Below are 26,501 nucleotides of genomic sequence, written 5' to 3' on the forward strand. Positions count from 1 at the left end.
TTCTTATATCATATGCTATATTTCAAATTTTGACTTTCCAAATAAAATATTTGAGATTCCGTTGACGAAAGTGGTATTCGCACCATTCCCAGTCCTTCTTCCTTAAAACTTTTTCTCTGTTCCACTTCTGTGATTATTATTGTTATGTATAACATACACACACACACACACACACACACACACACACACACACACACAGAGAGAGAGAGAGAGAGAGAGAGAGAGAGAGAGAGAGAGCCTACTAAGCCACTATTTGGTTCTTCCTGTCTTCTGAACAGCTGACGTTTCTTCTCCTATGAGAAATAACAAATGCTGTAAAATGGTTGTGTGCAAGGTAGTGCCTAGCAGTGGACTGAGAAGGGTCAGAAGTTGACTGTACTCCTCTCCAAATAAGGACTGGTAAACAGGCCAAGGACTTTCCACCCTGTGCTCTGGGGGGTCTGAAATGATGCCGGTGGGACAATTGCATCCTGGTGCGAGGAGAGGACTGTATGAAGAGGGATTTCCCCAGGCTGCCATCTCTCTGAATGCCTTTCGCACTATGGATTTTCTCCAAAACAAAAGGGGTAATGTAAAGTTAGGTATTCTTTGCCAACTTGAAAATTGGGCTTCTTTGAAACCTCAGAGGTTTGTAAATTCCTCCTAGGGGGTCATTGGGAGATTATTTCTCTGTCTTTCCCTGAAGCTGTGGCTTGCTTAAACAAAACTGTGCACTCTCTCCCAGTTTTAGGTCAAGAAGTTGGAAAACAAGGGCTAGCGGGGATGAGCTCAGAAAGATTCTAGGAGGATAGTGAACCCTTACCCCAAGCTTTTGGGGACTCTCTGTGTCCCTGGCAGGTGGCTGTTAGTTTTGTCTAGCTCAGATTTCATGAGGCCCCTGGTATCTGTGTATCACATCTCTGTGAATTGCTTCTCTATTTTAAAGACCCTGTGATTAGGATCTGGGCTCACTCAAACAGTCTAGGATAATCTCTTATTGGAATACTTAATTTGATTCCATCTGCAGAGGCTCTCTTCTTTTAGCATTTTTTATTAGATATTTTCTTCATTTACATTTCAAATGCTATCCCAAAGGTCCCCTATATCCTCCACCCCACCCTGCTCCCCTTCCCACCCACTCCTACTTCTTGGCCCTGGCATTCCCCTGTACTGGGGCATATAAAGTTTGCAAGACCACGGGGCCTCTCTTCCCAATGATGGCCAACTAGGCCATCTTCTGTTACCTATGCAGCTAGAGACATGAGCTCTCTTCTGATGAATTAACCCTTCCAGGGTCTAGGGATCAGGCACTGCTATCTTTGGGAGGCCATTATTCAAGTCCTCTTGCACAACAGCAAAAACAGGCAACACATCTCAGTGTTTTTAAAATTTTATTTATTTACTTGTTTATCTACTTACTTACTTATTCATTTCACATCCCCCTCAATGCCCTCTTCCCAAATTTTCCCCTTCCCTTCTCCTGCCAGCAGGTGGGGGCCCCCTGAGTATCCCCCACCCCCACCCCCACCCCATCCTGGCACTTCAAATCTCTTCGAGGCTAAGCTCTGCATAGATTTTTTAAAAATTCAATTAAATACTAATTCAAGCAAGCATGAACCTTTACTATAAATTGTAAGGTTGAGTGAGTTCAGAAGCCCAGTACCCAGGCACCCGCCTGAGACAGTAAGTGGCTCTCTGCTCTCTACCATATTCCTGGCCTGGAGCACTGTCTGCCCCCCAACCCCCCACCTGACTTTTTTCCCCAGACTAAATTCCAAAGGAAAAATCCCTATGTCTATTTTCAATAACATCTAACCTTACTCTGATCTCTTGTGGCTTTGGCTCCCAGGTCTGATATTAACTAGAGATGAGATTTCATTTTAATAGCAAGTTAAGCTGAAGTCAAAAGTGCCAGCGTATTTCTCTCAATTCTTTTTCTTTTGCCAACACTAAGCTGCCAAACTATGAAAGATGGTGTTTACCACGTTGAATTTTGAAGTTGCAGTGATTCTACTTAGTAGGGGTTTCTATTCCCGCACAAGCACCATGACCAAGAAGCAAGTTGGGGAGGAAAGGGTTTATTCAGCTTACACTTCCACATTGCTGTTGATCACCGAAGGAAGTCAGGAGTGGAACTCAAGCAGGTCAGGAAGCAGGAGCTGATGCAGAGGCCTTGGAGGGACGTTACTTACTGACTTGCCTCCCCTGGCTTGCTCAGCTTGCTTTCTTATAGAAGCCAGTACTACCATCCTAGAGATGGTGCCATCTACAATGGGCCCTCCCATCCATGATTACTAGTTGAGAAAATGCCTTACAGCTGGATCTCATGGAGGCATTTCCTTAAGGCAGGCTCCTTTCTCTGTGATAACTCCAGCTTGTGCCAAGTTGACACACAAAACCAGCCAGTATAGATACTATATGAAAATGTTATACCTATTGGAGATAAACATAAATATAATTGCAATCTGAATATGATAGTTTTTAGCATGTGATTATTGCCACATATTCTCAACCATCGGAATTGTTACACCCTCTTCCTGCATCTGAGCCTCTTTTTCCTTTTAGACCACTGAAGCTTGTGGTGCAGCAGGTTGAACATCATGCTAAGGTATAGAGCCCTGACAGAGAAAATATGGACCCTTGTATTCTGGATGCATTGCAATTCGTGATCCCAGCAAGAAGTCAATGACATCATTCGCAAATGAGGTTTATGAGACAAATAAGGCATCAGGAAATATTATGAGGGTTAATGAAACTAACGGAGCTGAAATCAGAGAGGAATACAGCCCTTCATAATTCTCTGGGAGATGTGAAACTTTAAAGACCAGAACTAACCATTGTCATTCAATACAAGCCCAGGAGGGAACTCAGGGATGACTGTAATTTTCTGTGCCAAACTATATAGAACTAGGCTCAAGTAAAAGACCACTTGGACTAAGTATTACCTGAGAGAAGTAGATGATATATATAACACAGAGGATAGAATCCTGGGCTTTCGAGTCCAGTGTATTTTTGAATATGACTTTTAAATTATAATTTATTTATTTTAGTTATGTGTGTCCATGGGTGGTGGCCTTGCACGCATTACAGGAGTCTGCAGAGGCTCTCTGAGCAGGATCCCTTGCATTGGGAGCTATAGGCAATTGTAAGCTGCTTTGGAAGGGGTGCTAGGAAGCAAACATATATCCTCTCCAAGAACAATGCACACCCATAACCCCCAAGCCATCTCTCCAGCCAGAATCCGGCTTCACTACACCAAGGGTATACATTTACTCAACAGTGTGCTTACTGTGTTTTAATTCTATGCTGGTGCCATGCTGGGCACCAGTGGTAAATTGAGAATCAATCAATATAAATATATGTTGTGTCTATCAAATGACCTGGGAGATACTATCTTAGTGTGGTGGGAACATAATAGGATTTATAGAAAAGCCATTACCTAGATCATAGGAAACCCACAGAAATGTAGCTTAGAGAAATGGGTGGGACATAGTCATGGAGGTCTTCATTCTGGAACAAATGAAAGCCACAAGCTACTTTATGTAGGAAAGGAGGGGTTAAACGTGTGTTCCTAAAGGATACTCAGATTGTGTTGATACTAGATTGAAAGATGCTAAAAGCATTGTACAGATCCCAATGAAGGTGTGGGGCATTGGCATTAAAGGTGGTACTTACTGGCACAAAGCAGAGTGGGCCAGCAGCAAACAGGGGCAGAATATAAACAAGCATTTCCATAGCTGTCGTGTGCAAGGTAGTGAAGGATGCTGCATGACATTCAGATACGGAACTCACGCTGAGGACTAAATTAAATTGCATTTTAATTTTAACTTAATTTAATTGAGTTTAAAATACCTTTGAAATACACGATTAGAAATGCCAAATAAGCTCTCAGATTTGTAGTCTAAGAGGGAGAACAGTTATTATAGATAAACTGATATTAAAGGGCTCGTAGTTGGTTATTGACGTCATGGGTGTGGAGGAATGTGAGCTATCAGATAAAGAATTGCCAGAAGAGATGGACTCATTAGACAAATATATGAAAAATTCTAATGCTGCAAGGGAAACTAAAGTCAGCAAATGAGACTCAAATAACAGAGATGCAAGGGAAAATCCTGAAGAAAACCAGAACAGAAAAAAAAAAAGTGCTTCAAGAACCAGTGGTCAGAGCTCAATGTCGTGGTACACACCTTTAATCCCAGCACTTGGGAGGCAGAGACAGGTGAATCTTTGAGTTCAAGGCCAGCCTGGTCTGCTTAGTGAGTTCTAGGACAGTCAAAGCTACATGGCGAGACCCTGTTTCGACAAGACAAAACAAAAGAAAGAAAAAGAAAAGAAACAGTTGCCTATAGATTGAAGTTTCACTGAGGACTGAACACTGTCGAGGATGTAGCTCTCGATGAGTCTCCTATCCTGAACCACTGGTGCAAAGACAGGGTGATGAAGGTTTATATGAATAAATGATTCAGTACTGGCATCTAGATAAAGAGAAAATAGGATGTAATACGGAAAAAGTTATTCAGAACAAGTTTAAAAAGTGGAATGGGCATTTATATGTGTCTAAACTGGTAGGAATGATCCACCAAAGAGAGAAAAACCTAACAGAAGGGACAATCAAAAATCTCAGTCTGTTTTTGCCATAACAGAATGGTTATGTACCATAACAGAATGCCTGAGACTGGGGAATGCCTGAGACTGGGGAATTTATAATGAACAGAAATCTATTGGTTCGCAGTTCTGGATGCTGTAAAGGTCACCTTCAGGGAGCCAGCATCTTCTCACTGTGTCTCCCTGTGGTGGAAGGCAGAGAGAAGAGGTAAAACTACAACTTCACTCACTCTCCTAATGGCCAACATGACCTAACTCCCCCAAACACTGCATGTGTATTACATTTCTGATCTTGGGCTCACATAAGCAACTGTGGCACAAGAGGAGGACAATTTGAAATTTTACTAAGTTTCTTTAAACGTGTCACTTTAATTTTTACAACCATGAACTGGAGGAAAATAATACTGACTGCTTTAGATTAGTCTAACCATTGAATATTACAGTGTTGGTAGAATGCTCCATAAATTTGATGGCACACCATCCACATCATAAATTGATACATAAAATGATCCCAGATGTTGTCTAATGCACATGAGCTACTCAAAAATATGTACTAAAGGTAAATGAATATAACTCTGGCTTATGGAATTTGATTGCCATAAACATGAGGGTGTTTGGAATACATGACTGCTTACCGGGTTGCAGACACCCAGCAATTCAGATGCTCAGTGCTGCTGCTATGTGTTTTTGCTGCTATGTTGATGTTTGGGGCATTTGTGTTTGCAGGGGACTATTTTTCTGCATGGAAATAAAGTCATTGAGCATCCGTGTAATGAAGAAAACCCAGGAAAGTTCCTTTTCGAAGTAGTTCCAGGTAAGATAAATTTTCTGTTTTGATTACATTCTTGCTGTTCTGTGTCGAGGCAAGTGAAAATGTGTCAGACTGGTTTTAATCGTTGATTCTGGCTGAAAATTGAGAGGGCAAGCATTTATTTGGCTATCATCCACACAGGCAATGGTCCCACATCTATACAAGAGGATGTGTGTACACACACACACACACACACACACACACACACACACACACGGCTGCAGAATGATTCAGTTGCCCATGAGACTCTTGATTTGACCAGAATTGATCAACCTGTGTCGTAACGGACTGTGTAACACGAGTCTTATTTTACAGGGATGCTGTGATGGAAACTTGATACAGTGTTACTGGTCAAATGTGTTACCAGAGGATTATCTGATAAATTCCCTTGCAAAAAAATTCTTTTTGAAACCTTTTCTACTAAAAATTTTTTTCAGTGGCCAAGCAGGCATTATTACAGTTCTGTCTCCACTGTGTTCCCAAACAGCGGCTCACACATGTTTGGCTGTGGAACTGAGGACGTGTCTATCAGGGCATCCAGGCTCAATATCTGCCACATCTGTTCATGTTTCTTAGTTATTGGCTCCCATCCATTTTAGTGTGGTGGTGCCATATTTAAATCTAAGAATAGCCCCAGAATTGCTCTCCCAAGGCCACTGTCTACATCATTGATCAGTTCTTTTGCATCTCCTTATACCTTGATAAAAGCAGAAAAGAGTTAAGAATGCAGTTTTTTAATCAAGCTGGACAACCCGGTTGATGTGATGTTGATACTGATTTCAAAGCAGTGTAGGCTGGGTGTGTATTGATTTGTGTGTGCGATATGTAATTTGTATCAATACTGCTGGCGTAAAAGCAGCCAATCAAACAGTTTTTCCCCAGATTTATAAGGCCTGGGAATCTAAAGTGTGCGAGCGAGCGTATTTTCCCCCTCAATGAAAACAGCTGTAGCCTGGAGTTCACCAGGCTCAAGATGGAATCCATGACTAACTGTTAATTGAAGCAGCTCAAGTGCAGAAAGGTTAGTCAGATGTGTTGTGTTATTTGTTTCCCCCCAGGGAGAACACATTGTAAGAAACCTGACTCTTGTTTGTCCTGTTAAAGCCCTTTTGTTCTTACTTCTTAGAGGAATGTCCCTTATGGAGCTAGAGCCCAGATGTTGCAGAGGCTTTGAAGTATCCCTAGAGGAAATTTCTTTCGCTATTTATTCTCTCACACCAGGGCCCATTGGTTTTTAAACCACCTTTGGTATTAAATGGATGGCTTTGGCTTTTTATGTCCAGCCATGATGCTAGGGGTCTACCTACCCAGTCAGTCTACCGGCTGCCCATAGATCTCAGCTCGTTGAGAAGCCTCGGGTGTAAGACAGATAGACTTGAGCCTGTGTTAGGCAGTGCATGCCTTCAGGTCTTTCCAATATGCCGTGGCTGGGCACAGGTGTTACAGACAGTGCACATGCTGTAGGTAGGGCCTGTGACACTGAAGGCTATGTGATGAGAAATCTGAAGTTGTCTTTTGAAAACATTTCAGGATATTCAGCCTCGCTGGTATGTTCCTAGTCCTACTTACAGTGAGCTCACGGTCGAGACAGGGTGCTGTCTAAATCCTCAAGGCAATTCACAGAACGCTGTGAATTGAGATTTATAATTCTGAACGTTTATAGAGTGTGGAGAGACTTGTGCCATTTGAGCTTGGGAAAGGAAGCTGGAAGCATTCATGCAACAGAGAGTCAAGTGTCTTTGTCACACACCTCAGTAATGGGCTTTATCTCTGCAGCCTTGAGACAGAGTGACATTTCCAGTCATGTGCCTTGGTACCCAGTATAAGAATATGGAGATCTATTGAACATAAGTAACATAAGATTTTTGCAAAATTAGGATTATTTACAAACAACAAGATACTTGATCTATCTTTTCAAACGGGAATGACAATATAGTATCTTTCAGATTTTTCCAATTGTGAAATATTTTAACATGGAAATTGAGGGGTTACAATGGAATATTTTCATCAATCAGAAATTGAAGAAAGGAGGGATTATATATGTATGGCTGGCACTTTGTATGATATATATGTAATATATATCATACATATGATAATATATGATATAGATCATATACATGATAATATAAATGATAGAGATATCATTCATATATATGTGTGTGAATTCATATATGTATATGAATGACAAGTCTGTATTCTACATTGGTCCTTTCTGTAATATATTCAGTTTTTACTTTGAGAAACCTACCCTACACACTACACATAATGAGTACAGACCCAACACACCTGTCTTTATGGACAAAATGTCAAAGTCTAAGTACCCAAGATGTGTTACTGAATAAGAGACACTTAAGTTCTCTAATCCCATTGACTCATGATGACTACCAGCAAAGCTCAGGAGAGCCTCCAGCAAGCTCCTCCCTATTTATTCTAACACTACAAGCATGTGTGCCCATTGGATGAGAACAGTTTACCTTCCTGTGCCATATATGTCTTTAGAACATATTCCCATATAGGAAACTTTGGTTTTGTTTGTTATTGCATTACTTTGAAATGTCTAAAACTAAAAATATTAAGAGAAATCAACAATTTTCAACAGAATATGGAAACTGGCATCTTTGTATATTACAAATTTATATTCATTTGCATATCATATTTCTACACATATTTTAAACTTGTAAAAGCTTAGCTGAGAAAACAATCTACCATAAATTAGCGTGGATTTTTTAATGGATTTATTATCCATGAAATGATTTATCTTTTTGAATAGTGCCACAAGTTACAACATCTCACTTTAGTCTTTCCAATTTCTCCACTTGCTTTTCCAAAAAGTAAAATAAAATATAAATGTCAGCCAAATTGGCAAATTTGAAGAATACATGGTCAGATGTGCCAAACTTTAGGCCGGAGTGAACATTTATGTCCAAGTACTAAGCTTTTGGGAAATGTGATTGAGAAAGGAATGTTGGCAGGTTTTTACTGTACAGTCCTTGAAGAAAGAAAATGTAGCTGTTCTCTGCTTCTTAAAATGTGTTTGGACTGAGTTTTCCTTGTTTTGTTAACAAAATGGATAGAATTGTGAATGGAGCAATGATGCACTGATTTTCTCAGAATAACCTCTCAGAAGAGTAGAGGGAAAAGAGACTCAGAGCTAATGATGGCCAAAGAGGAAAAGAAATCTCAATCTGAGTGCAGGGTCCCCAATGGAAGAGTTGGAGAAAGGACTGAAGGAGCTGAGGGGGGTTGCAGCCCCGTGGAGGGACCAACAGTGTCACCTGGCCAGACCCGCAGAGCTCCTGGGGACTGGACCACCAAGCAAAGAATGCACATGGAGTGACTCAGAGCTCTAGCTGCATATGTGGCAAAGGATGGCCTTGTTGGACATCAGTGGGAGGAGCGGCCCTTGGGCCTGAGGGTTTCAATGCCCCAATGTAGGGGAATGCCAGGGAGGGAAGACGGGAGTGGTAAGCACCCTCATAGAGGCAGTGGGAGGAGGTAAGTGATAGGGGGCTCCAGAGGGGAAACCTGGAAAGGTGATAACATTTGAAATGTAAATAAAGAAAATATGCAATAAAAGAAAAAAAAAACATTAACAAGAAAATCAAAAAAGAAAAAGAAAAAATAATCAGACTCCCACTGCAATACTTATTATACAATTTCTTTCATAATGCAATGATTAAATCTCATGCATTTGTGGAACCTAAAAAAAAGAAGTCTAACACTCAGTGTAGGCAGGAAGCTGCCTCTAGGCTTTTGAACTGTTGGCCTCACCCAGCTGTGTGTGGGCTATGATGGTGGTAGAGACTGCTACTCCAATGCAACAATGTTGCGCCATTGGCTGTGTTGGCTATGGTGTTGGTAGAGACTGCCCCTCTAATGTAACAAGGTTGCGCCATTGCTGCTCCAACTCTCGGACTCTTGTGGCTAAGTGGAAGGAAATCTTGCATGCTTCCTTCTCTTCCTTGGATGTCTCTGGATGTCGAACTGGTATGTGGGTGCTGTTACTGGAATACAGTACCTCACATGCTCCTCTCCAAATGTTGATACTACCATGGGGTGGATTCATGGGTTTTCCATGTCTCTGGGATTGGCAATGCACCCCCATGGCAGGGTATACCTACCCGTTGTGGACATGGTCCTTTTGGATGGTTTACAGGAGGAGTTATTGTCAAGCTGCTTTCTTTCTGAGTACTTAGGAACCAGCACATTCATGGTCTCGGTCTGCAAAGGGAGGGAAACAGGCTGTTTTCCTGTTCTCCATCCCCTGCCTTTCATGGTGGGCCACCAGCTGCAGTACACAGCAAAGCTAGTGCCAGCTTCAGATTGCATCAGGAGGTCTCAAGTTGGGAGGGGTAGGAAAATTTCAAAATGTATAATCTGTGCCTTTGTGCCTTCCAAACTTCCTAATAAGTTATTATATTGATTTTATGTGATGAGTGCTTTGTCTGCATGTATGTACATGTGACATGTGTATGCCTGCTGCCTTTGGAGGCGAGAAGACACTAGATCTCCTAGAACTTTAATTATGAATGGTTGGTTGTAAGCTGCCATGTGAGTGCTGGGAACCAAAGCTGGGTTCTTTGCAAGAGTAGCAAGTGTTCCTAAGTACTGAGCCACCTCTCTCTCCCAGCTTTCTTGACTTTCTATACATAGTGTCCAGCCTTGCATATCCCTCAACAGTTTGTGCCTATCAGTAAGCCACTCTACAGAAAGCATACCCAGTTTTCTAGTGTTGCCTTGTAACAACCATTGCAGGACTCCAACTCTAATTCGCTTTCTGTCAGAGATTGGAAAGACACAGCTCTGTACAACATTTCCTGGACAGCTCCATCTCTAACCTGATTTCTGTAGGGAGTTTGGAAGGTATGTGGCTCCGTACAATATCAGTGGTGAGTCAGGGTCAGAGCTCCATCTCTGACTTGATTCTGTTCATAAGCTTGGAAGGATTGTGGCTCCGGACAGAACCACTGGGCTTTTCAACTTAGAATCTGGAGGCTTAGCAGCACAATTTTCTTCAAGCCTGAGGCCTTCAAGTCAACTCCAGGATAATGTGGAAGATAGATGTTTTATCTATAAGTATTTATAATTATAAATATAGATATTATAATTATAGATGTTATAATTATTGTATAGATTATTTACCTATAATTTTAAATCACATTTCTGGGAAACCTCGTGATGGAGAGTAATCTTAGGATTCTTGCTGGGAGTGCTCTCTGGAGATGGCTCACCTGAGGGAGAATGGGGATAGCATACTGGGACAGGCAGAGGAACTGCCACTGGAACTGAGGTCTTACCTCAGCCTGCAGAGCTCTGAAAGTGGAATGCCCCTCAGGTTTGTTCAGACAGAGGATCTGGCTTTTATTTCCTAAGATCAACTATTCCTTGCTTATAGAAAAAGATATATTCAGGCAAGGTAATTTCCTGATGTGCTAGAGAACATTCCATGTTCTTTTTTTGGCAGGAATCATTTCACTTAATCCCTACCATCCTTGATACATACATGAAGAAATGGTCCCCAGAAAGATAACTCACTAAAGCTGACACTAACTACATTAACCAGCATCTATAAATATGCCCATACATTCATCTATTTGTGTGTGAGTTTGTATATGCATGTGAAATAGTACGTTGCTGATTTGCAGGCAAAGTTTCAAGAGACCAAAATAAATGTTTATAAAGGTAATTATGAGGACATAAAATGAGCTGGCATTTTATATTATGAGCCAATGTATTAGAATCTGGACCGTATTTTCCAGAAGCGAGGCCTGTGAAGTTACTTGTTTTGAACTGAAACAGATAAACAGGAGTCTCTCCTCCGCTCATCCACTAAGAATGGGAGTTTGGACCCTTGAAGTGAGAGTAGGCATTTTAATCTATTTAAAACTGTTTACACATTTAAATGCATCATGAGGATGAACACTAAGTAAAGTTTCCCAGCTACAAACCTATTGCAAGCATCTCTAAAGTCACAGCATGGTGTCATGATGATGGAGAATTAAAACACACTTCCCAGAAGTGGTCTTAACCTGTTAGGAATAACTGTCACCAAGTTAATGTCCTGTGAGACCTCAAAGCCCAGTTCTCTTCCTTAGACAATACACACTGAATGAACTGCTGCCAGGTTCTTTCTGCATGCCCTGTATGCACTGGGTAAGAGACTGCCCATTGTCTAGCCACCAAGAAACACGTGTGATATGAGATCACACTGGGAATCAGTCTTCCAACCAAGCAGAGACCATTATTGATCTTATAGGTTATTACCAGCCTCCCAGACTCTCACCTCCCCATCTGGGATCAGTTCCCAAAGGCTGACTTAACTGGTCCTTGTCCATAGAGAACAAAGAAGAGGTGGAAACAGGAGGAAATGGGAGGAGGAATAGAGAAATAATTCCAGAAACAGAAAGGCCAATGTGATCCATCTGCAGTGAGGTTCAGTCAAAATCCTTCAGGAAGAGAACAAGTTACCAATTACTTCACCTTTCATCGCCGCCATGCCGATTATCTCCAATGCCCTCACACAAGCGTGAGAATCCTTCACATTTATGATAACAACGTATCAATCCTAACTGCTTTGCAAGATTTCACAGGAGCTAAGTGAACAGCTAGTAAACCCGGGGATTCAGAAAATAGAATAAGTGCACTACAGCTCCTTTTTCTTTCTTTTCCTTTGCTTTTTAACCAAAAGTGTGTCTCCTTGTGCAAACTTTTGACTCTGTAAACATGCCCTCCAATGACGGACCTGGTTTAGATCCAGGCCAAAAGACGTTTGTAATCACAGCAATCACTGTCCTTCCATGGCTGGTTCTGTATTTAGCTGTTTACTTCTCTCTACTTCCTGCCCCGTCCTGTAACAGGCTCACATAAACAGGATCAGCTTTCCACTGTTTCTTGTTCCTGGCTAGCATAAGAAGTGTTTGTTGTCAGTCAGACCTTAGCTCCCCAGTTTGTTTTTTCTTCTTCTTGCCCCACAATGTGAAACTCCTTGGCTCTCTGTCACACATGTACAAGACCATGTTTGCTAGCTAGAACACTTCATAGGTCTGGAGTCTGCAAACGTTTTTCTTTACCAAAGTTCGAATCTGCTCAGACAGTCACTACAGCTGTGTTACGTTACAAGCCAACCGAGAAACAAATAGTTCTGACAGATGTTCATGGGTGTCTCTGGGAAAGAAAATACTTGGCTAATTTTCTGGTTTAGGAAGGTGATTATGTAACATCGCCAGTGGAAGTTTACCAGTTATGTCTGTGTTTGTGACTGCTGGGTTGAACACATGACATCATTTGATATATTAACTTACTATCATTTCAAAGCAGAAGTCACAGGCTTCGGAGATGATGGCTCGTTGATTAGTAGATCTTGCTGTTCTTCCAGAGGACCCAAGTTTGATTACCAGCACTCATTTTGGGTGGCTCACAACTCCAGTGATTCCAGCACCAGGGGAATGCAATGCCTCTGACTTCTGCATCACCCCAACATGTACACACACATGCTCACACGCAGATACACACATGTGCATAATAAAAGATAAAATAAAATGTATAAAGCAAGCCAACATCTTACATATATTTTATATGTAAGTATGGGGATAGTTTGGGTTTTATTTTTAATTATGTGCATTTATGTGTGTCTGTGTACATTAGGTCAGTGCCTGTAGAAAACAGAGAGGGCATTGGATCCTCTGGAACTGTAGTTATAAGCAGTTGTGAGCTGCCAGACAAAGATCCTGGGAACTGAACTTGGGTCTTCAGCAAGAGCAGGATATGTTCTTAACCACTGAGCAATCTCTCCAGTGCTACAGGGAAACTTTCAGTAAGTGGCTTAATGTAAGATTTGGTCATTGTCTTGATCACTATTTAATATGCTGCCAAGGCATCTACTTGGACAATAGCGGCTGTGTCTTAAACTCCCCCTCCCCCTTCATCTCACCACTATGTTAAAACCACTCAGTTGCATTTGTCCCTGAACTGGCAGTTACCATCTCTGTCTGCCCAGTTCTGTAGGCAGCTCGCAGTCTTCCTGGAATGTTCAGACCATCTAGGGTAGGAGTTGCTTACGCTATAAAAGCTGTATGTTCGCAAGTGCTCCGAACATGAAGTCAATACATTGTTTCAATCTGCATGCGGGGGGCCACTCTATATTCTTTACCTTAGAACAAGTTTGCTGGATTTTGTTTTGCTTCCCAGTTCTCTTCCTACATAAAATGCCTTGCAGTGTGACTTTGGAGGGGGCTCTTTGAGTGGCAGAAAGAGAATGCTTTGGATGCTTTTTCATGCTTTGATATTCTTGCTTGTGTCATTTGAACGAGTGGGCATTTATAGCTTTTATGAGCCGTGTGTGCACATGGACACTCAGGAGATATGTCTGCAGGGACTATATTTCTACACTGTGGGCATGCTTCTCCAATCCCCATCACTCTGTGCTAGAGCAAAGATCAGTGAACATTTTCTGGAAAGAACCAGAATTAATACCACAGGTTTTTCAGACCTAGGGTCTCTGCCCCCGCTGCTCTGCTCTGCTATAGTAACACAGTAGTATAGTAATGAGTGTGTCTGGCTAGGTCCCAATAAAACTTTGTTCATCAACTCTTGAATGTGGCCCCAGACAATGTATTTGCCAGTAACTGGTCCACCATCCCATACTAGGAAAGCTAAGGTGAGGAGGATCGCCTTAAGTTTGAGTCCACTTACTGTGATACATGTGAAACCCAGAGCAGTCTGGGCTACAGTGTGACCTTGTCTTACATACAAACAAAATAGCAGGTTGAGAAGATACCTCAGTTGGTAAAGTGTTTCCTGGTGAGCTCTAAGACCTGAGTCTGATCCCCAGCATCTACATACACAGCAGAACATGGTACTATCCCAGCAACCCCGGTTCTGGGAAGGCTGGGATCCCTGGGGCCCACTAGCTGGCCAGCCTGGACTACTTGCCAAGTTCATACCTGTAAGCAATGATGTCTCAAAAAAGTAGGGAGACAGGTCTCCTGGGAAATCCTATCCAAAGTGCTCCTCCGCCCTCCATATGAATGTGTAGGCATGTTCTGATGCAATCCCTTCCCTCATAAGCACACACACACACACACACACACACACACACACACACACACATATGTATCTCTATATATGTATCTATATATATATACATACATACAAACACATATACATGCACATTGTCAGATACACAGTCACACAGAGAAAGAGAGAGATGAGAGTGAAGGGGAGGGGGAAAAGGGAGGGAAGGAGGAAGGGAAAGAAAGAGAGAATTGAGGCAAAAGGATGGCTGTTAGATTGAGGCCAGCCTAACTATGCTATATTGTATTCTAGGCCAGTGCTGGCTACAATATAAGACATTGTCTTCAACCAACCAAGCAAAACTGAAAAAATAATTTAATTTAAAAGAACTATTATTTCTCTTTTGATTTATTTTCTAACTACTTAAAAATGTGAACTATGGACAACAGAAGGCCTGATTTGGCCCACGGGCCACAGTTTTCTGATCTCTGAGCCAGATGTTCTTTTTAATGTAGAGCTATAAAAAGCACATGGAAGACACTAATAGAAATCAGTGGTCTTCAGTGGTGACCCTGGAGCTAGGATTAGACTTCAGAGACAGCCTGTCTCGACACGGCATTGCTCCTGCCACAGCCATGGCTGGGAGAGCGACTGTCAACACTTTTATTTAGAAAGGCCATCTCTGAATAACGTATTAAAGTACCACGCTGAACCTGAAAATATCAGTGACCAAAATGAGTCTGTCTCAGCCTTGATCCAGCTCCTCCAGAACTAACTGTACCTTCTGACCAGTAGTAAAGTCGGTGTGACTTCACGTGAGGACAGTCATTGATAGTTGACTGGATGTGATTAGAAGCTAACTGTTTCCCACACCATGCCCAGTCCACTCATGTTCGGGCGGTAATCCATGCATAGTCTGATCTCGAAGCGTTCACAAGGTTAGGTAAGCTTGAAATATCTTCTAAACTGTCATTTTCACATATCCATTAGTATCTTACAGTGCTCAGTGTTTCTCATAAAATAATTATGTAGTCTTTTATGGACAAATCAAGTAGAATTAACAAGTTCCTCCTAGGGTGTTTCCTTCAATCTCCACCAGCTGTCAGGCGTTCCCTGCCCACCCCTCACCCCACTAAGATTCCCTTAACACCAACATGGGAAACACTTCTAGCGTATTCCTATTTAAGGCTTTCTGGAAGTACATGCACATACGTGTGCACTTCGGGTCTTGTGCTGATGTATGTCCGGCTTTAATGGTTTATTCAATGTGATGTGGTCTGTGTCATTTCCCTAGCTGGCCATCAATGGTTTCATATGCTCGTTCCCTGTGCTAATACCAGGCTCCACACCTGCCCTGAGCTCATGAGCCAGCATGTGCTGCAGACTTCTCCCACCAGTAAGAATACAGAGTGGTGTGTTCTCTACATCTGACAGAAGCCAAATAGCTATGGGCTGGGAAAAATGGGGAAGACAAGAAGGAATTAAGTTAAATGTCAAAATGCCAGCGTCAATACGAACCATAACTTCTTCTGCCCCCAGGATTGACATTTGCTGAAGTTTTGCTCTCTCTTCTCTTCATGGAAGTTATAGAGATGAGAGATGATGCCTGCCATCCCCAACACGTAGCAGAATGCCATCATATGGGACACAGTCAATGCATGTCTGCTGCTTTAATGAGCAAATGTGACCTTGAGTTTTTTTGTTTTATGATGACTGACTGTACTGGTCTAATCAAAATTAGGACCTTTCAAGTCTGAGTTATTGAACTGGATCAATAGCTGCTTTCCCCACTGCCGTAGGACACCAGAGACTCAAGAAACTCATTAATTTCCCATACCGTGTACTCTTTTCTCTTTAAAAATCTAGTCCCTCTGGCCTCATCACTCAGTCCATCGCAAATATAAAAAAGCCTACCATGTCCTTTATTGCCTTGGTGACAGAAGCTATTTGTTAATAAGTTATTTGCCAGAATAATTGTTATTTTCCTTGCTCATTGTTCTTTATGGCTTGGTTTTAATTATACATGCTCAGGCTGCTTGTGTTTACCTGCCTCTTTCATCCAATAATTGAAAAAAATCTTTGTAATCCAACGAGGCTGAGAAAACAGACAGTAAAAGACCCCAACAAATACCAGAGCTGTTTCTTTGAATGGAGTTCCTAGGGCAGGTTCTTTCCTGTGGATGGACATCTTGAAGGGGCTTAGCTGGATGAAAATCATGTTTGAATCAGCTGATTCCTGGTAGAGAGAGCAGCTAGTGATTTAAAGAAGACATACCTCTCAGGAAATAAATATTGGAGGAGAAATGAGTTTGCTGCTAAGGGATATGGAAGAATGAGCTGCAGGGAGACTGGCAAATCACTGGCTCCATCCATCTTCCAAAGCCCATGGCATCAGTCCTAGAAAGCCAAAGGCCTGGTCCACTAGAGTCTTCAGGGGTTTTATGCATCCAACAGTGTGTGCTCTTTCCTCTCAAAATTCCTCAATGCAAATAAGACGACTGGTCGCTGAAGTTAAAGACACCAAGGACTTGTAAGAACCCTGATTGTGTTTTATAACTTTGCTTCATCCCTAAGTTAGCTTTAGGTGGATGTGGGTAGAGAGAGCAGATTACGCTTGACCTACCAGAGAGTTACCAAAGGAAGGAAATGGGGACTTGGTTGTCTAAGGAAAGCTACACAGGCTCCCTGGAGGCCAGTGTAGCAAAGGGGGATGAAGAGTGAATATTCGACAACAGGAGGATCAGGGATGTATCTACACCTCACAGACTGAGGGGAGATGGAAACAGGAGCACCAAGCTCTCAGGACAACAAGTCATGTGGCAGGCACCATGCATTAAGTCCTGGTGTAGGGGCTAAATCGTATTGCACTGAACCCTACATCTGGCAGAGACTTAAAATATAGAAGGGCGGTGACCTTGCCAGGGCAGCAAGTGTGTGGCTGGGATTGGAAAGCAGTGCTGGATTTTGATTTTACAACCACGATGTCAAGAATCTCGAGCAGAGAAGATACTGGCAAACACAGAAACGTCTGGAAGTGCTCTAGACCACGAGAAGCTTGGCTTGTGATCTGCTCCTTGATCAGCACAGGTCACAGCACAGCTATGTGTGTATCTGTGATGAGGAAGAGGGAGGGGCGAAGAGTGTGCAGGACATTTATTATGTTCCTAAAGCTTTCAGAACAAGTCATGCAAACTGAGCTCTAAAGAAGAGAACTGAGTTTTCTCAGAACTCAGGAGCCAGACACCCAATATCAAGGTGCTGCCAGGGCTGTCCCTTCTTGGTATCTGTCCTTGGGTTGATCCCTTCTGCAGTCTCTGTCTTTGGGTTGGTCCCTTCTGCTGTCTCTGTCTTTGGGTTGGTCCCTTCTGAAGTCTCTGTCTTTGGGTTGGTCCCTTCTGCAGTCTCTGTCTTTGGGTTGGTCCCTTCTGCAGTCTCTGTCTTTGGGTTGGTCCCTTCCTCAGTATCTGTTCTTGGATTGGACAGCCACCATCTCTATGACACTGTGTTTTCACAGGATCTTGTTCCTGTGCCTTTCAGTGTCCTGATTTCTTATGAGGATGACAGTATGTTGGATTGACATCAACCCACACTTAATGACCGCTTCAAAGACCTTACTTTAAAATATAGGAAGCCAGAAGTCTTAAGTTCTGAAGTGCTTCAGTGTATATTTTCAGGAAACACACTTCAGCCCAGTCTAGAATATTCAGCCCATGCCAACAGGGGAGATGAGACCTGAGTTCCCTTCTAGAGGGTCTTCACCTATTGTACCCAGACTTTATTGAACACACTTGGTGCTGTGGCTCAGAACCCACTTGCCCTTCACATAAAGACAATGCCAGTAGCACTAGAGATGTGCCATGGTGGGAGGGGCTACAGGAAAAATGCCTGTCTTAGATACATTGCCTTTCCTGAAAAATGACCTCAGGTTTATATATTTTTCAAGTTTTACTCACAGATTTTTAATTTTTTTTTTTTTTTTTTTTTTTTTTTTTTTTTGGTTTTTCAAGACAGGGTTTCTCTGTGTAGCCCTGGCTGTCCTGGCACTCACTTTGTAGACCAGGCTGGCCTCGAACTCAGAAATCCGCCTGCCTCTGCCTCCCGAGTGCTGGGATTAAAGGCGTGCGCCACCACGCCCGGCTCAGATTTTTAATTTTATTTTCAACATTCTGCCAACAAGAAATAGACCAGACCACTAGCCATTAGTCTTCTTGCTGTTTTGGTATTTTCCTCCTTTTTAAACAAGGCTGATTTTGTTTGGGAACAAATTCCTCTTGCAAGTGGCCCACAGTGCATTAAACACCTCTGGGCTGTGTTTAGTCAGCAACAAGCAAATGACAGGGAGCTTTCCCTCCGTCTTACTCAGTGACCCAAGCCTTCTGGCCTGACTTGCCAACATGTCACTGAGATACTGCAGAGCAAGAAGGATCAACACAGGCAATTATGGCTTCTGGAAAATAATTTGTGAGGGGCATGGCATGGCATAGGGCCCATTTCTTCAACACCAATCCCACTGTCTTTCTTGTGAGTCATTGTTCCTGACATATCACTTGCTTACAGGAATCACAGAGGGATAATGACTAAGTCGTGCTTAGAGGGTGTTTGGTGCTGATCTGTTGGCTGTGAATTATCATAATGGGCTCTTTGATTGAAAGATAAATGCCTCATTTCATGGAGGCAAATCGATTATTTTTCAATAGTATATTTATTGAGTGTTTTGTTTTCGGCTCTCACATAATTGCATAAGCCTACTTAATTTCATGCATATCCCTCAACTTCAGAACTTCTTAGGCAAAGCTACTTGTATTTCCCATACGATCTCCTTCTCCTCTATTCCAACTGAGAAGCTACTCTGTCCACTCCTTGTCTATTCCTCTTTCTATCTGAAATCCATTCATTCCTATCTTTTCAGGAACTGTGCTCCTGATGTCTTGTTTCTTTTTATGTAGCTTTGCCCTTTATATTTATTCTCAGACACAATTTTATTGAAAATCAAATCAATTGAAACCTCATAGAAAGAACAGTATCAACCAACCAGACCTCCCAGGGACTAAAACACCAACCAAAATGGAGGGATCCATGGTTCCAGCTGTATATGTAGCAGAGGATGGCCTTATGTGGCATCAGAGGGAGGGGAGACCCTTGGTCCTATGGAGGTTTGATGCCCTGGCATAGGGAGATGCTAGAGCAGTGAGGCAGGAGTGGGTGAGTGGGTGGGTCAGCACCCTCCTAGAAGCAAAGTGGAGCAGGGATGGGATGGGGGTTTGCAAAGGGAAAACTGGGAAGGGAGATAACATTGAAAATGTAAATGAATAAAAGGATCAATAAATAACAAAAAGGCAAATTAATCTCATACATCTTAAAGTTTAAAGCAATGAGCATTCAGTAATATGCCTGGTTAATGCTGAGCTGCTCTCTCTTGACCACCCTTCTCTCAGTAACCCTAGCTCGGTTCTCTCTTCTTCCACAGAGTTCTTTACCCGTTTTTAGAGCTCATGTCCATGCTTCAGTCCATTTCATCTCCCCAGGAAGACTCTTTCTTACTGATGTCATTGGTCAAGCAAATGTTTCTGGGTACAGTTACTGTTTGGGTTCTGGTAAGATCTTCCCATTGCAGTGGCTTGGCAGAGCTGATAACTCCGTTTCTCAGTCCATATTCTTCTCTTCTATCAGTTCCAAGGACACCATGCCTTCCTCTGTGTGTTTATATCTGACATCGATGAACATCACAACCTGAAATTATCAGATAACACAGAGTACCTGCAAGCCAGTGTCACTAAAACGAGGATGGAGATCCTTGTACATCAGTCCCGTGTCTAGCTTCTCTCTCTGTTATGACAGGGTTGCCTTTAAATTCAGTGTCTACCTCATTTGTCCTGAACAACTGAACTTTTCTTTTTCCTGCTCCTATTCACTATCACTAGATTGGCCATTTTTAGATGTGGCCTCACTAGGAAGTCTGACCTTGAGTTCCAGATGCCCCTGTCTCAGCCTCTCTGAAGCTGGAAGCACAGATGTATGTACAAACACTCTCAGCAGGGTGTTGTTTTTATAATTCCGTAGGTTTCTATGGAAAGCAGAGAGTGCTCATATGCAAAGTAATATTTTATATTCAGATATGATCCTCATCTTCAGACAAACAGAGAAACAAACAGACAGCCAAACAGAGGCAGGGGAGATGTCTTTGCAATTAAGAACATTTACTGCTCTTGAAGAGCACCCAGATTAGATTCCCAACACCCATGTTGTGACTCCCAACCATCTGTAACTCCAGTTTCAGAGCAGAGGATCTGATGCTCTCTCTGGCCTCTATGAGCACAGCACACATGTTTCACAGACATACATGTAGGAAGAGCACATATATAAATAAATCTAACCTTTTTGAAGTCAGATTAGAAAGTCCCTATATAAGCTTTCTCTGGTGTGTTTCACCCTTCTTCCTGTCCCTCACATCTTTGGCCACAGCTCTCTGTTTCTCAAACAGCCATGCTCTCCTCCTGTCTGGAGCCTTTGTGTACCCCTTGTGTATCCCTCTGCTCACTTTAGACTGGCTTCTTCCCAGTCTGGGAGGGGAAGGTGGGCTTGAGCTCATCTTTCTGATGGACTGTAACTGTAACTGTGCCTCTTATTTGTTTTATTATCTATGTTATGTAACTTAGTCTGTCTGTGTCTGTGTGCATGTCTGTCTCTCTATGTGTATCTGTGTCTGTGTGCATGTATGTATCTGTGTGTATGTGCATGTCTATGCCTGTGCATGTGTGTGTCTGTCTGTGCCTGTGTGTATATGTGCCTGTGACTGTATTTATGTCTCTTTGTGTCTGTGTGTCTGTCTGTGTTTGTGTGCATTTCTGTATGTCTTATTCTGTATGTGTGTTCACACCTGTGCATGTGTGTTTGTATGTCTGTATCTTTCTGTTTGAGTGTCTGTGCCTCTATCTCTCTCCCTCTATGTGTGTGTGTGTGTGTGTGTGTGTGTATCTATGTCTCTGTGTCTCTGTATGTGTTGGTCTGTGTGTTTATGTGACTCTGTGTGTGTCAGTCTGTGTGTCTGTGTGTCTCTGTGTATGCCCATGTCTGTGTGCTTGGAAAGGAGGGTTCCTGTAGAGGCCAAAAAAATGTCATTGGATCCCCTGGAACTGAAACTACAGATGGTTGTAAGCTAGTCAATGTGGGCCCTAGAAACCAAACTCCAGTCCTGTGGGAGAGCAAGTGCTCTTAGTCACTGAGCCATCTCTCCAGGCCTTGTCTGTGCTCCTTTAGGGATATGTATTCCTAGCCAAGGCTCCCAGCATGTCTCCATCTACTTTGAAGGCCTATAGCTTTTGTTGTTTGTCTCTCTCAATAAGAATGCTAAGATCCAAAAGAACTGGGAAGAAGATTTATTCACCATTGTGTTTCTAGCCCAGCAAACTGCCTAACAACAGGCTGTTTAATAAGTACATAGTATACAAAGGAAGGAAGAAAGACGGAGGGGAAAGAGGGAGACACAGAATAACATGTGGGAATGGTAAACACCCAATAAAATAGGGAATGGTAGGTAACCAGAAGCCGTGAGTGCTATAGTAACCTGATAATTCATTTCAACCCTACATTTGAGCTGATTCACTTAACACATAGTTAGGATCAGGAATACACAGAGCCAGGCACAGAACTGCAGCCTGTGATTAGGAAGCCCAGGCAAGAAGATTACAAGAGACTGGGGAACATGGTAAGGACTTGTCTCACAAATAAAGGTCTGTAAAGCAGACCTTACACGCCAAGTTCCTGTCCTTACAGAAATATTATTTACTCTCTGAATGAACATCTGGTAGAAGCAGTCTCCCCGAAAACATTTTGATAAACTGATAGATCTCATTTTAGGGGTGTCTGGCACCATTAGGATGAGCAGTTAGGAAAGATGGGGCTCTCCTAGGCAAGGCAGCATTGCTAGGTCAGGGGGCGTGTGTGACTGCTGGCATTCAGTGTCACCCAAATGAGGAAAGTGATCTCTACCAATGAGTCCCAGAGCCTCCCTCCACCTCTGCGTCTAGCTTCTCAACTGACCTCCCAGAAAGCAGTCCTACTTATTTCTAATGCCCTGAGCCCCCACAAGTGTTACTAACATCTCTCCTATCATTTTCCCTCTGTAGATGTGTGAAGAATCAATTGGTGTGAAACCACTCAATGAAAAGAAATGAGATGGTTTATATTCCAGTGTTAAAATGTGAATTTCTTTTGCCAGGCTCCGTTTACTTCCTCTCTTGTGTGATGGAAGTCTATCCATGAGCCACATATGAGTCCCAGGGAGATCTAGAATCCAGTGTTAAGTCCTCCTGCCCTGCTTGGTCTGTTGTTTACCTGTTGTCTCCTAGGGCATTGTCTTGGGGCCTCCTAGAACATGAATGGCTCCTTCTTCACTGCATGGCTCCTGGCAGTGACATTGCTTTCCTTGTTCAGGTCACAAAGCCTCAAGGGCATCATGGATGCTGCTGCTGAGACTACTGCTGGTGAGCCACCAACACATGGGAGCTGCAGGCAGCAACCTGACTCTGTGCTCTGTCCAGTGACCTGTGACTCAGTCATAAGATAGGAGCTAGATGCAGTGTTGCTCAGGATGTTAATCATAGGTTAAAAAAAAAACACCAAAAAACAAAAAACTAATGTCCATCACTGGAAATTACTCAGAGATGCAATGCAAGGAGATGTTAATACAGCAACTATGTGAATCCTACACCCTTTATGTATTCTGACTGCCATGGCATTTACAAATTCTTCCTCATCTCCAAGTTCCTTTATTTGAGAACATGGACGAGGTCAGACTCTTGGCATCTGAGAACAGTGTAAAGAAATTATGTGGGGAAGGTCACTGGAAAGGGCTCATGATGAAAGAAAGAAGAATGACTCTAACACACCGCTTGGCTTCTGATTCATAAGAGACTGATGGCCGTGTGGATAACCTGTGTGTCAAGCTGGGCTGAGGCTTCAGAAACACAATGTATTACTGAAGCAAGAGACAGAACTACCCTTTGAGTAAAACGGATCTCAAGGAGTCCTTCACCAACTATTTATTGAAGAGTAGTTTCCAAGAGTTACCTGATAAAATCAAGTTTTATCTCTGGCTGCAAACAGTACAAATCGAGACGGAGTATAGAATCTTTGCACATCTCATCAGGATTTAAACACGTCTCCCATGAGAAGAGTCGGATGGTCTACTTTTGGAAGGGCAACTTGTGTGAAACAGATTCCAAAGGTAATGTTCACTGTTTAATTTTTAATAATAATAAAAAAAACAGTGAAATAACTGCTTGGCATCTTTGACAACTGTCACATACGTGAATCCAGAACACAAATACACAGCACAGATGGTAGAGGTCAAACACCTCAGCATGGATAAGTGTTTGTAGTTTTACGTGTGGCTAAAATGTTTTGAAGGATGAACGTGTTACCTCTGCAACCTGGAACAGCTAAGATCTGGGAAACATAAAAGAATCAGTAACTATGGTTGTTGGTCATCTTCCTTGGTTATTAATGCCCCCCGAAAGACCCAACAAGCAGCTGAAAGAGTCAGATGCAGATATTTGGACAGAAGCAGCTGACCCCTGTTGTTGATTTAGGAAAGGCAGAAAGAAGCTGAGGAGAAGGGCAATCCTGTAGGAGGACCAACAGTTTCAATGAATCTGGACCCACGAGATCTCTCAAACTCTGGACCACCAAACAGACAGCATAGACCAGCTGATATGAGGCCCCAACACACATACAATAAAGGACTTCTGGGTTTGTGTTCATTTAGAAATGATGCACCTAACCCTCAAGATAATGGAGGCCGCATAAGAGATTATGTTCGTGAGTGCTTGGACGACTTGTTATCATTGTTTTCATTTCTATCTTCTAGACATGGATGGCATTTGATAAAGGCAACCAAAAATTCTAAATCTGTGAGAATGGAATCAGCACAATATGCTCCTCATTTGTGTAATAAATGTGTGTGCTGCTCATTTGTTCGATATTGCTTAAAAGAGGAAGAGCTGTGTTAGGTAGGAAGATTTTGTGGACAGAATACGCATTCCCAAATTCATAGTTGAGCACTCTTCCACACTCTCTACTTTCTTCTCATTTTGCTGGTGGTGGTAGAAGGCAGGCTACAGCCGTGCGGTCCACCGTGTTAGGAGTAGACTGCTGACATGCTGAGACTCCTGGCGCTCGCTCTTCTCTCCTGTGTGCCCTGTGAAAGACACAGCATCACACTGTTTATTTCTATCACTTAATTCCCACCACCCCCAGCAGGTATTTTTTTTTTACACATGATGAAGTTAGCAGTCATTCTCAAGCTTCCTATTGCTGCGACCCTCTACTACAGTTTCTCATGTTGCAGTGACCCCCCCCCAACTATAAAACTACCTTTGTGCTACTCCACAACTATAATTTAGCTACTGTTACGATTGATAAATATCTGTGTTTTCCAATGGTCTTAGGTGACCCCTGTGCAAGCTGCTGTAAGGACTTCCCAAAGATCAGGACACCAGGAAGCAAGCAACTTGGGGCTTGAATCCAAACTATTATTATTTAAGTTGGCTTGTTTAAGTTGTAAAGAAATTAAATGAAAGGAAAATTAAAAGAAAAAATCTCCTCTTATGAAAGAATTGCTGGTGTCGTCTGACAACTTCATAGAATGTTCCCCAACTGGAAATGGTTGGTTTGAGCAATTCTCAGTTTCCCTGGGATGCAGAGGCCATGTGCTTGAACAGAAACTGTGAGGAAAAATCTGTGTGAGCCTGGTCTCCCTTGACTCCGGAAGGAGGCCGTCCTGATGTTCAGACTGAGGCAGGCTACACTGACAGGTACACAGCTGCAGTAAGCTCAGGAGTTTTTTAATGTTCCACAAATAAATGCACAAAAAATGATGGAAACATTTAAGGGAAAAGTCGCTTTGAGAGCCTAACCAAAGGAAGCTACATCACACAGAACACACGAGAGAAAGGAGACCTGTTATCCTCGAACAAGATGCTGAACCAACTTCACACACCACCTCTGCGGTTGAAGTATCGCTGTGATGGCTCAGGTTTCTCAATATCCACTCGAATCTGCTAAAATTAGTGTATTTTTGAAAAAGTATAGTTTGTTTACGAAGTCGTAATTGTCTTATAGAAATCTCAGAAAGGTTAAAACTAATTGTGAATTAACTTCCACTTTCCTATTCATGTCAGAAAAGGTTTGGGTTTTGTGTTTTATCAACATTATTGAGATGTGTGCTGTGAGTATAACTTGCCCACTTAAGGAATGAAACTAAAAGATTTTTAGTATTTTCAGACAAGTACAGACATAACCAACACCAAGTTTAGGATACCCTCTCCATCCGCAAAAGCAAACATTGTTACCAACTAGCCGCCACTATCCACTTTGCCCAAGCCCCAAGCATCTATCCTTCTCTGAATAATTTTTCTCATTCTAAAGATTCTGTATAGGAGTCATAATGCTATAGGGGGTACTGGTGATTATCTTTGTTTATGTAACATAATGTTTTAAGAATCAATCATGCTGCAGTATCAAATGTCTTCATTTTGGATGTATAATATGAGATGTACTGACAAATGCTTTGCTTATTTATTCATCGCTGCTCATGAACCCCAGATGGGGAAGATGTCTTCTGGGAGGTTTCCTCCCCTGACAGAGTCACCTGAGGGCAGCACAAGACCAGGCATGTCTCTTTAAAGAGCCAAATTCTTTCGTTTTCAATGCCTACCATCTACTTTAGCCCCAGGGTGAATGGATGCCCAGTCTCTATCCTATTAAGTTCTCCAAGATGAAAGGTAAATTTGGAGACCACGACACACCTGGATTTCTGTTGACTGATTTTCTTAACGTGTCCTCTCCTGTGTCCAGCTTGGATCTGGGAGGACTGTTGGGCTTCTCACCTGGCTCTGCTCTAGCCTGTCTTCTCCTCCTCCTACCTTGCTAGCATCTGTGGCCTTGAATAGTTTTACTCTTCTTATATATTTTTTTCCTCTGAAGTTTCTTTGCTGAGAGATCAGTGTGCTTTTAATTAAATAATGAACGAAGGACATCAAAATTCAGAGCACAGCCTGTCAGTAGGTGCTGCTTCTGTTACTGCCCACCCCTG

At 42.4% G+C, this 26,501-nt stretch overlaps 1 protein-coding gene across 3 annotated transcripts in view; it reads left to right on the forward strand.

Moving 5' to 3' along the window:
* The window catches only part of Arhgap24 (Rho GTPase activating protein 24), a 420,204-nt gene that overhangs the window by 177,201 nt on the left and 216,502 nt on the right, over positions 1-26,501 (forward strand). For 2 of the 3 annotated variants that reach the window (XM_029477119.2, XM_021162468.3), the window contains one exon: positions 5,311-5,398. In XM_029477119.2, coding sequence (XP_029332979.1) covers positions 5,311-5,398 — 88 coding nt within the window. Of the gene's footprint in view, positions 1-4,711; positions 4,793-5,310; positions 5,399-26,501 lie in introns of those variants that run through there. The other variant, XM_021162469.3, reaches the window with a different exon arrangement.

The sequence above is a fragment of the Mus caroli genome, unplaced genomic scaffold (genome assembly GCF_978045245.1).
Source record: "Mus caroli unplaced genomic scaffold, Mus_caroli_1 scaffold_4, whole genome shotgun sequence".
NCBI classification, from domain to species: domain Eukaryota; kingdom Metazoa; phylum Chordata; class Mammalia; order Rodentia; family Muridae; genus Mus; species Mus caroli.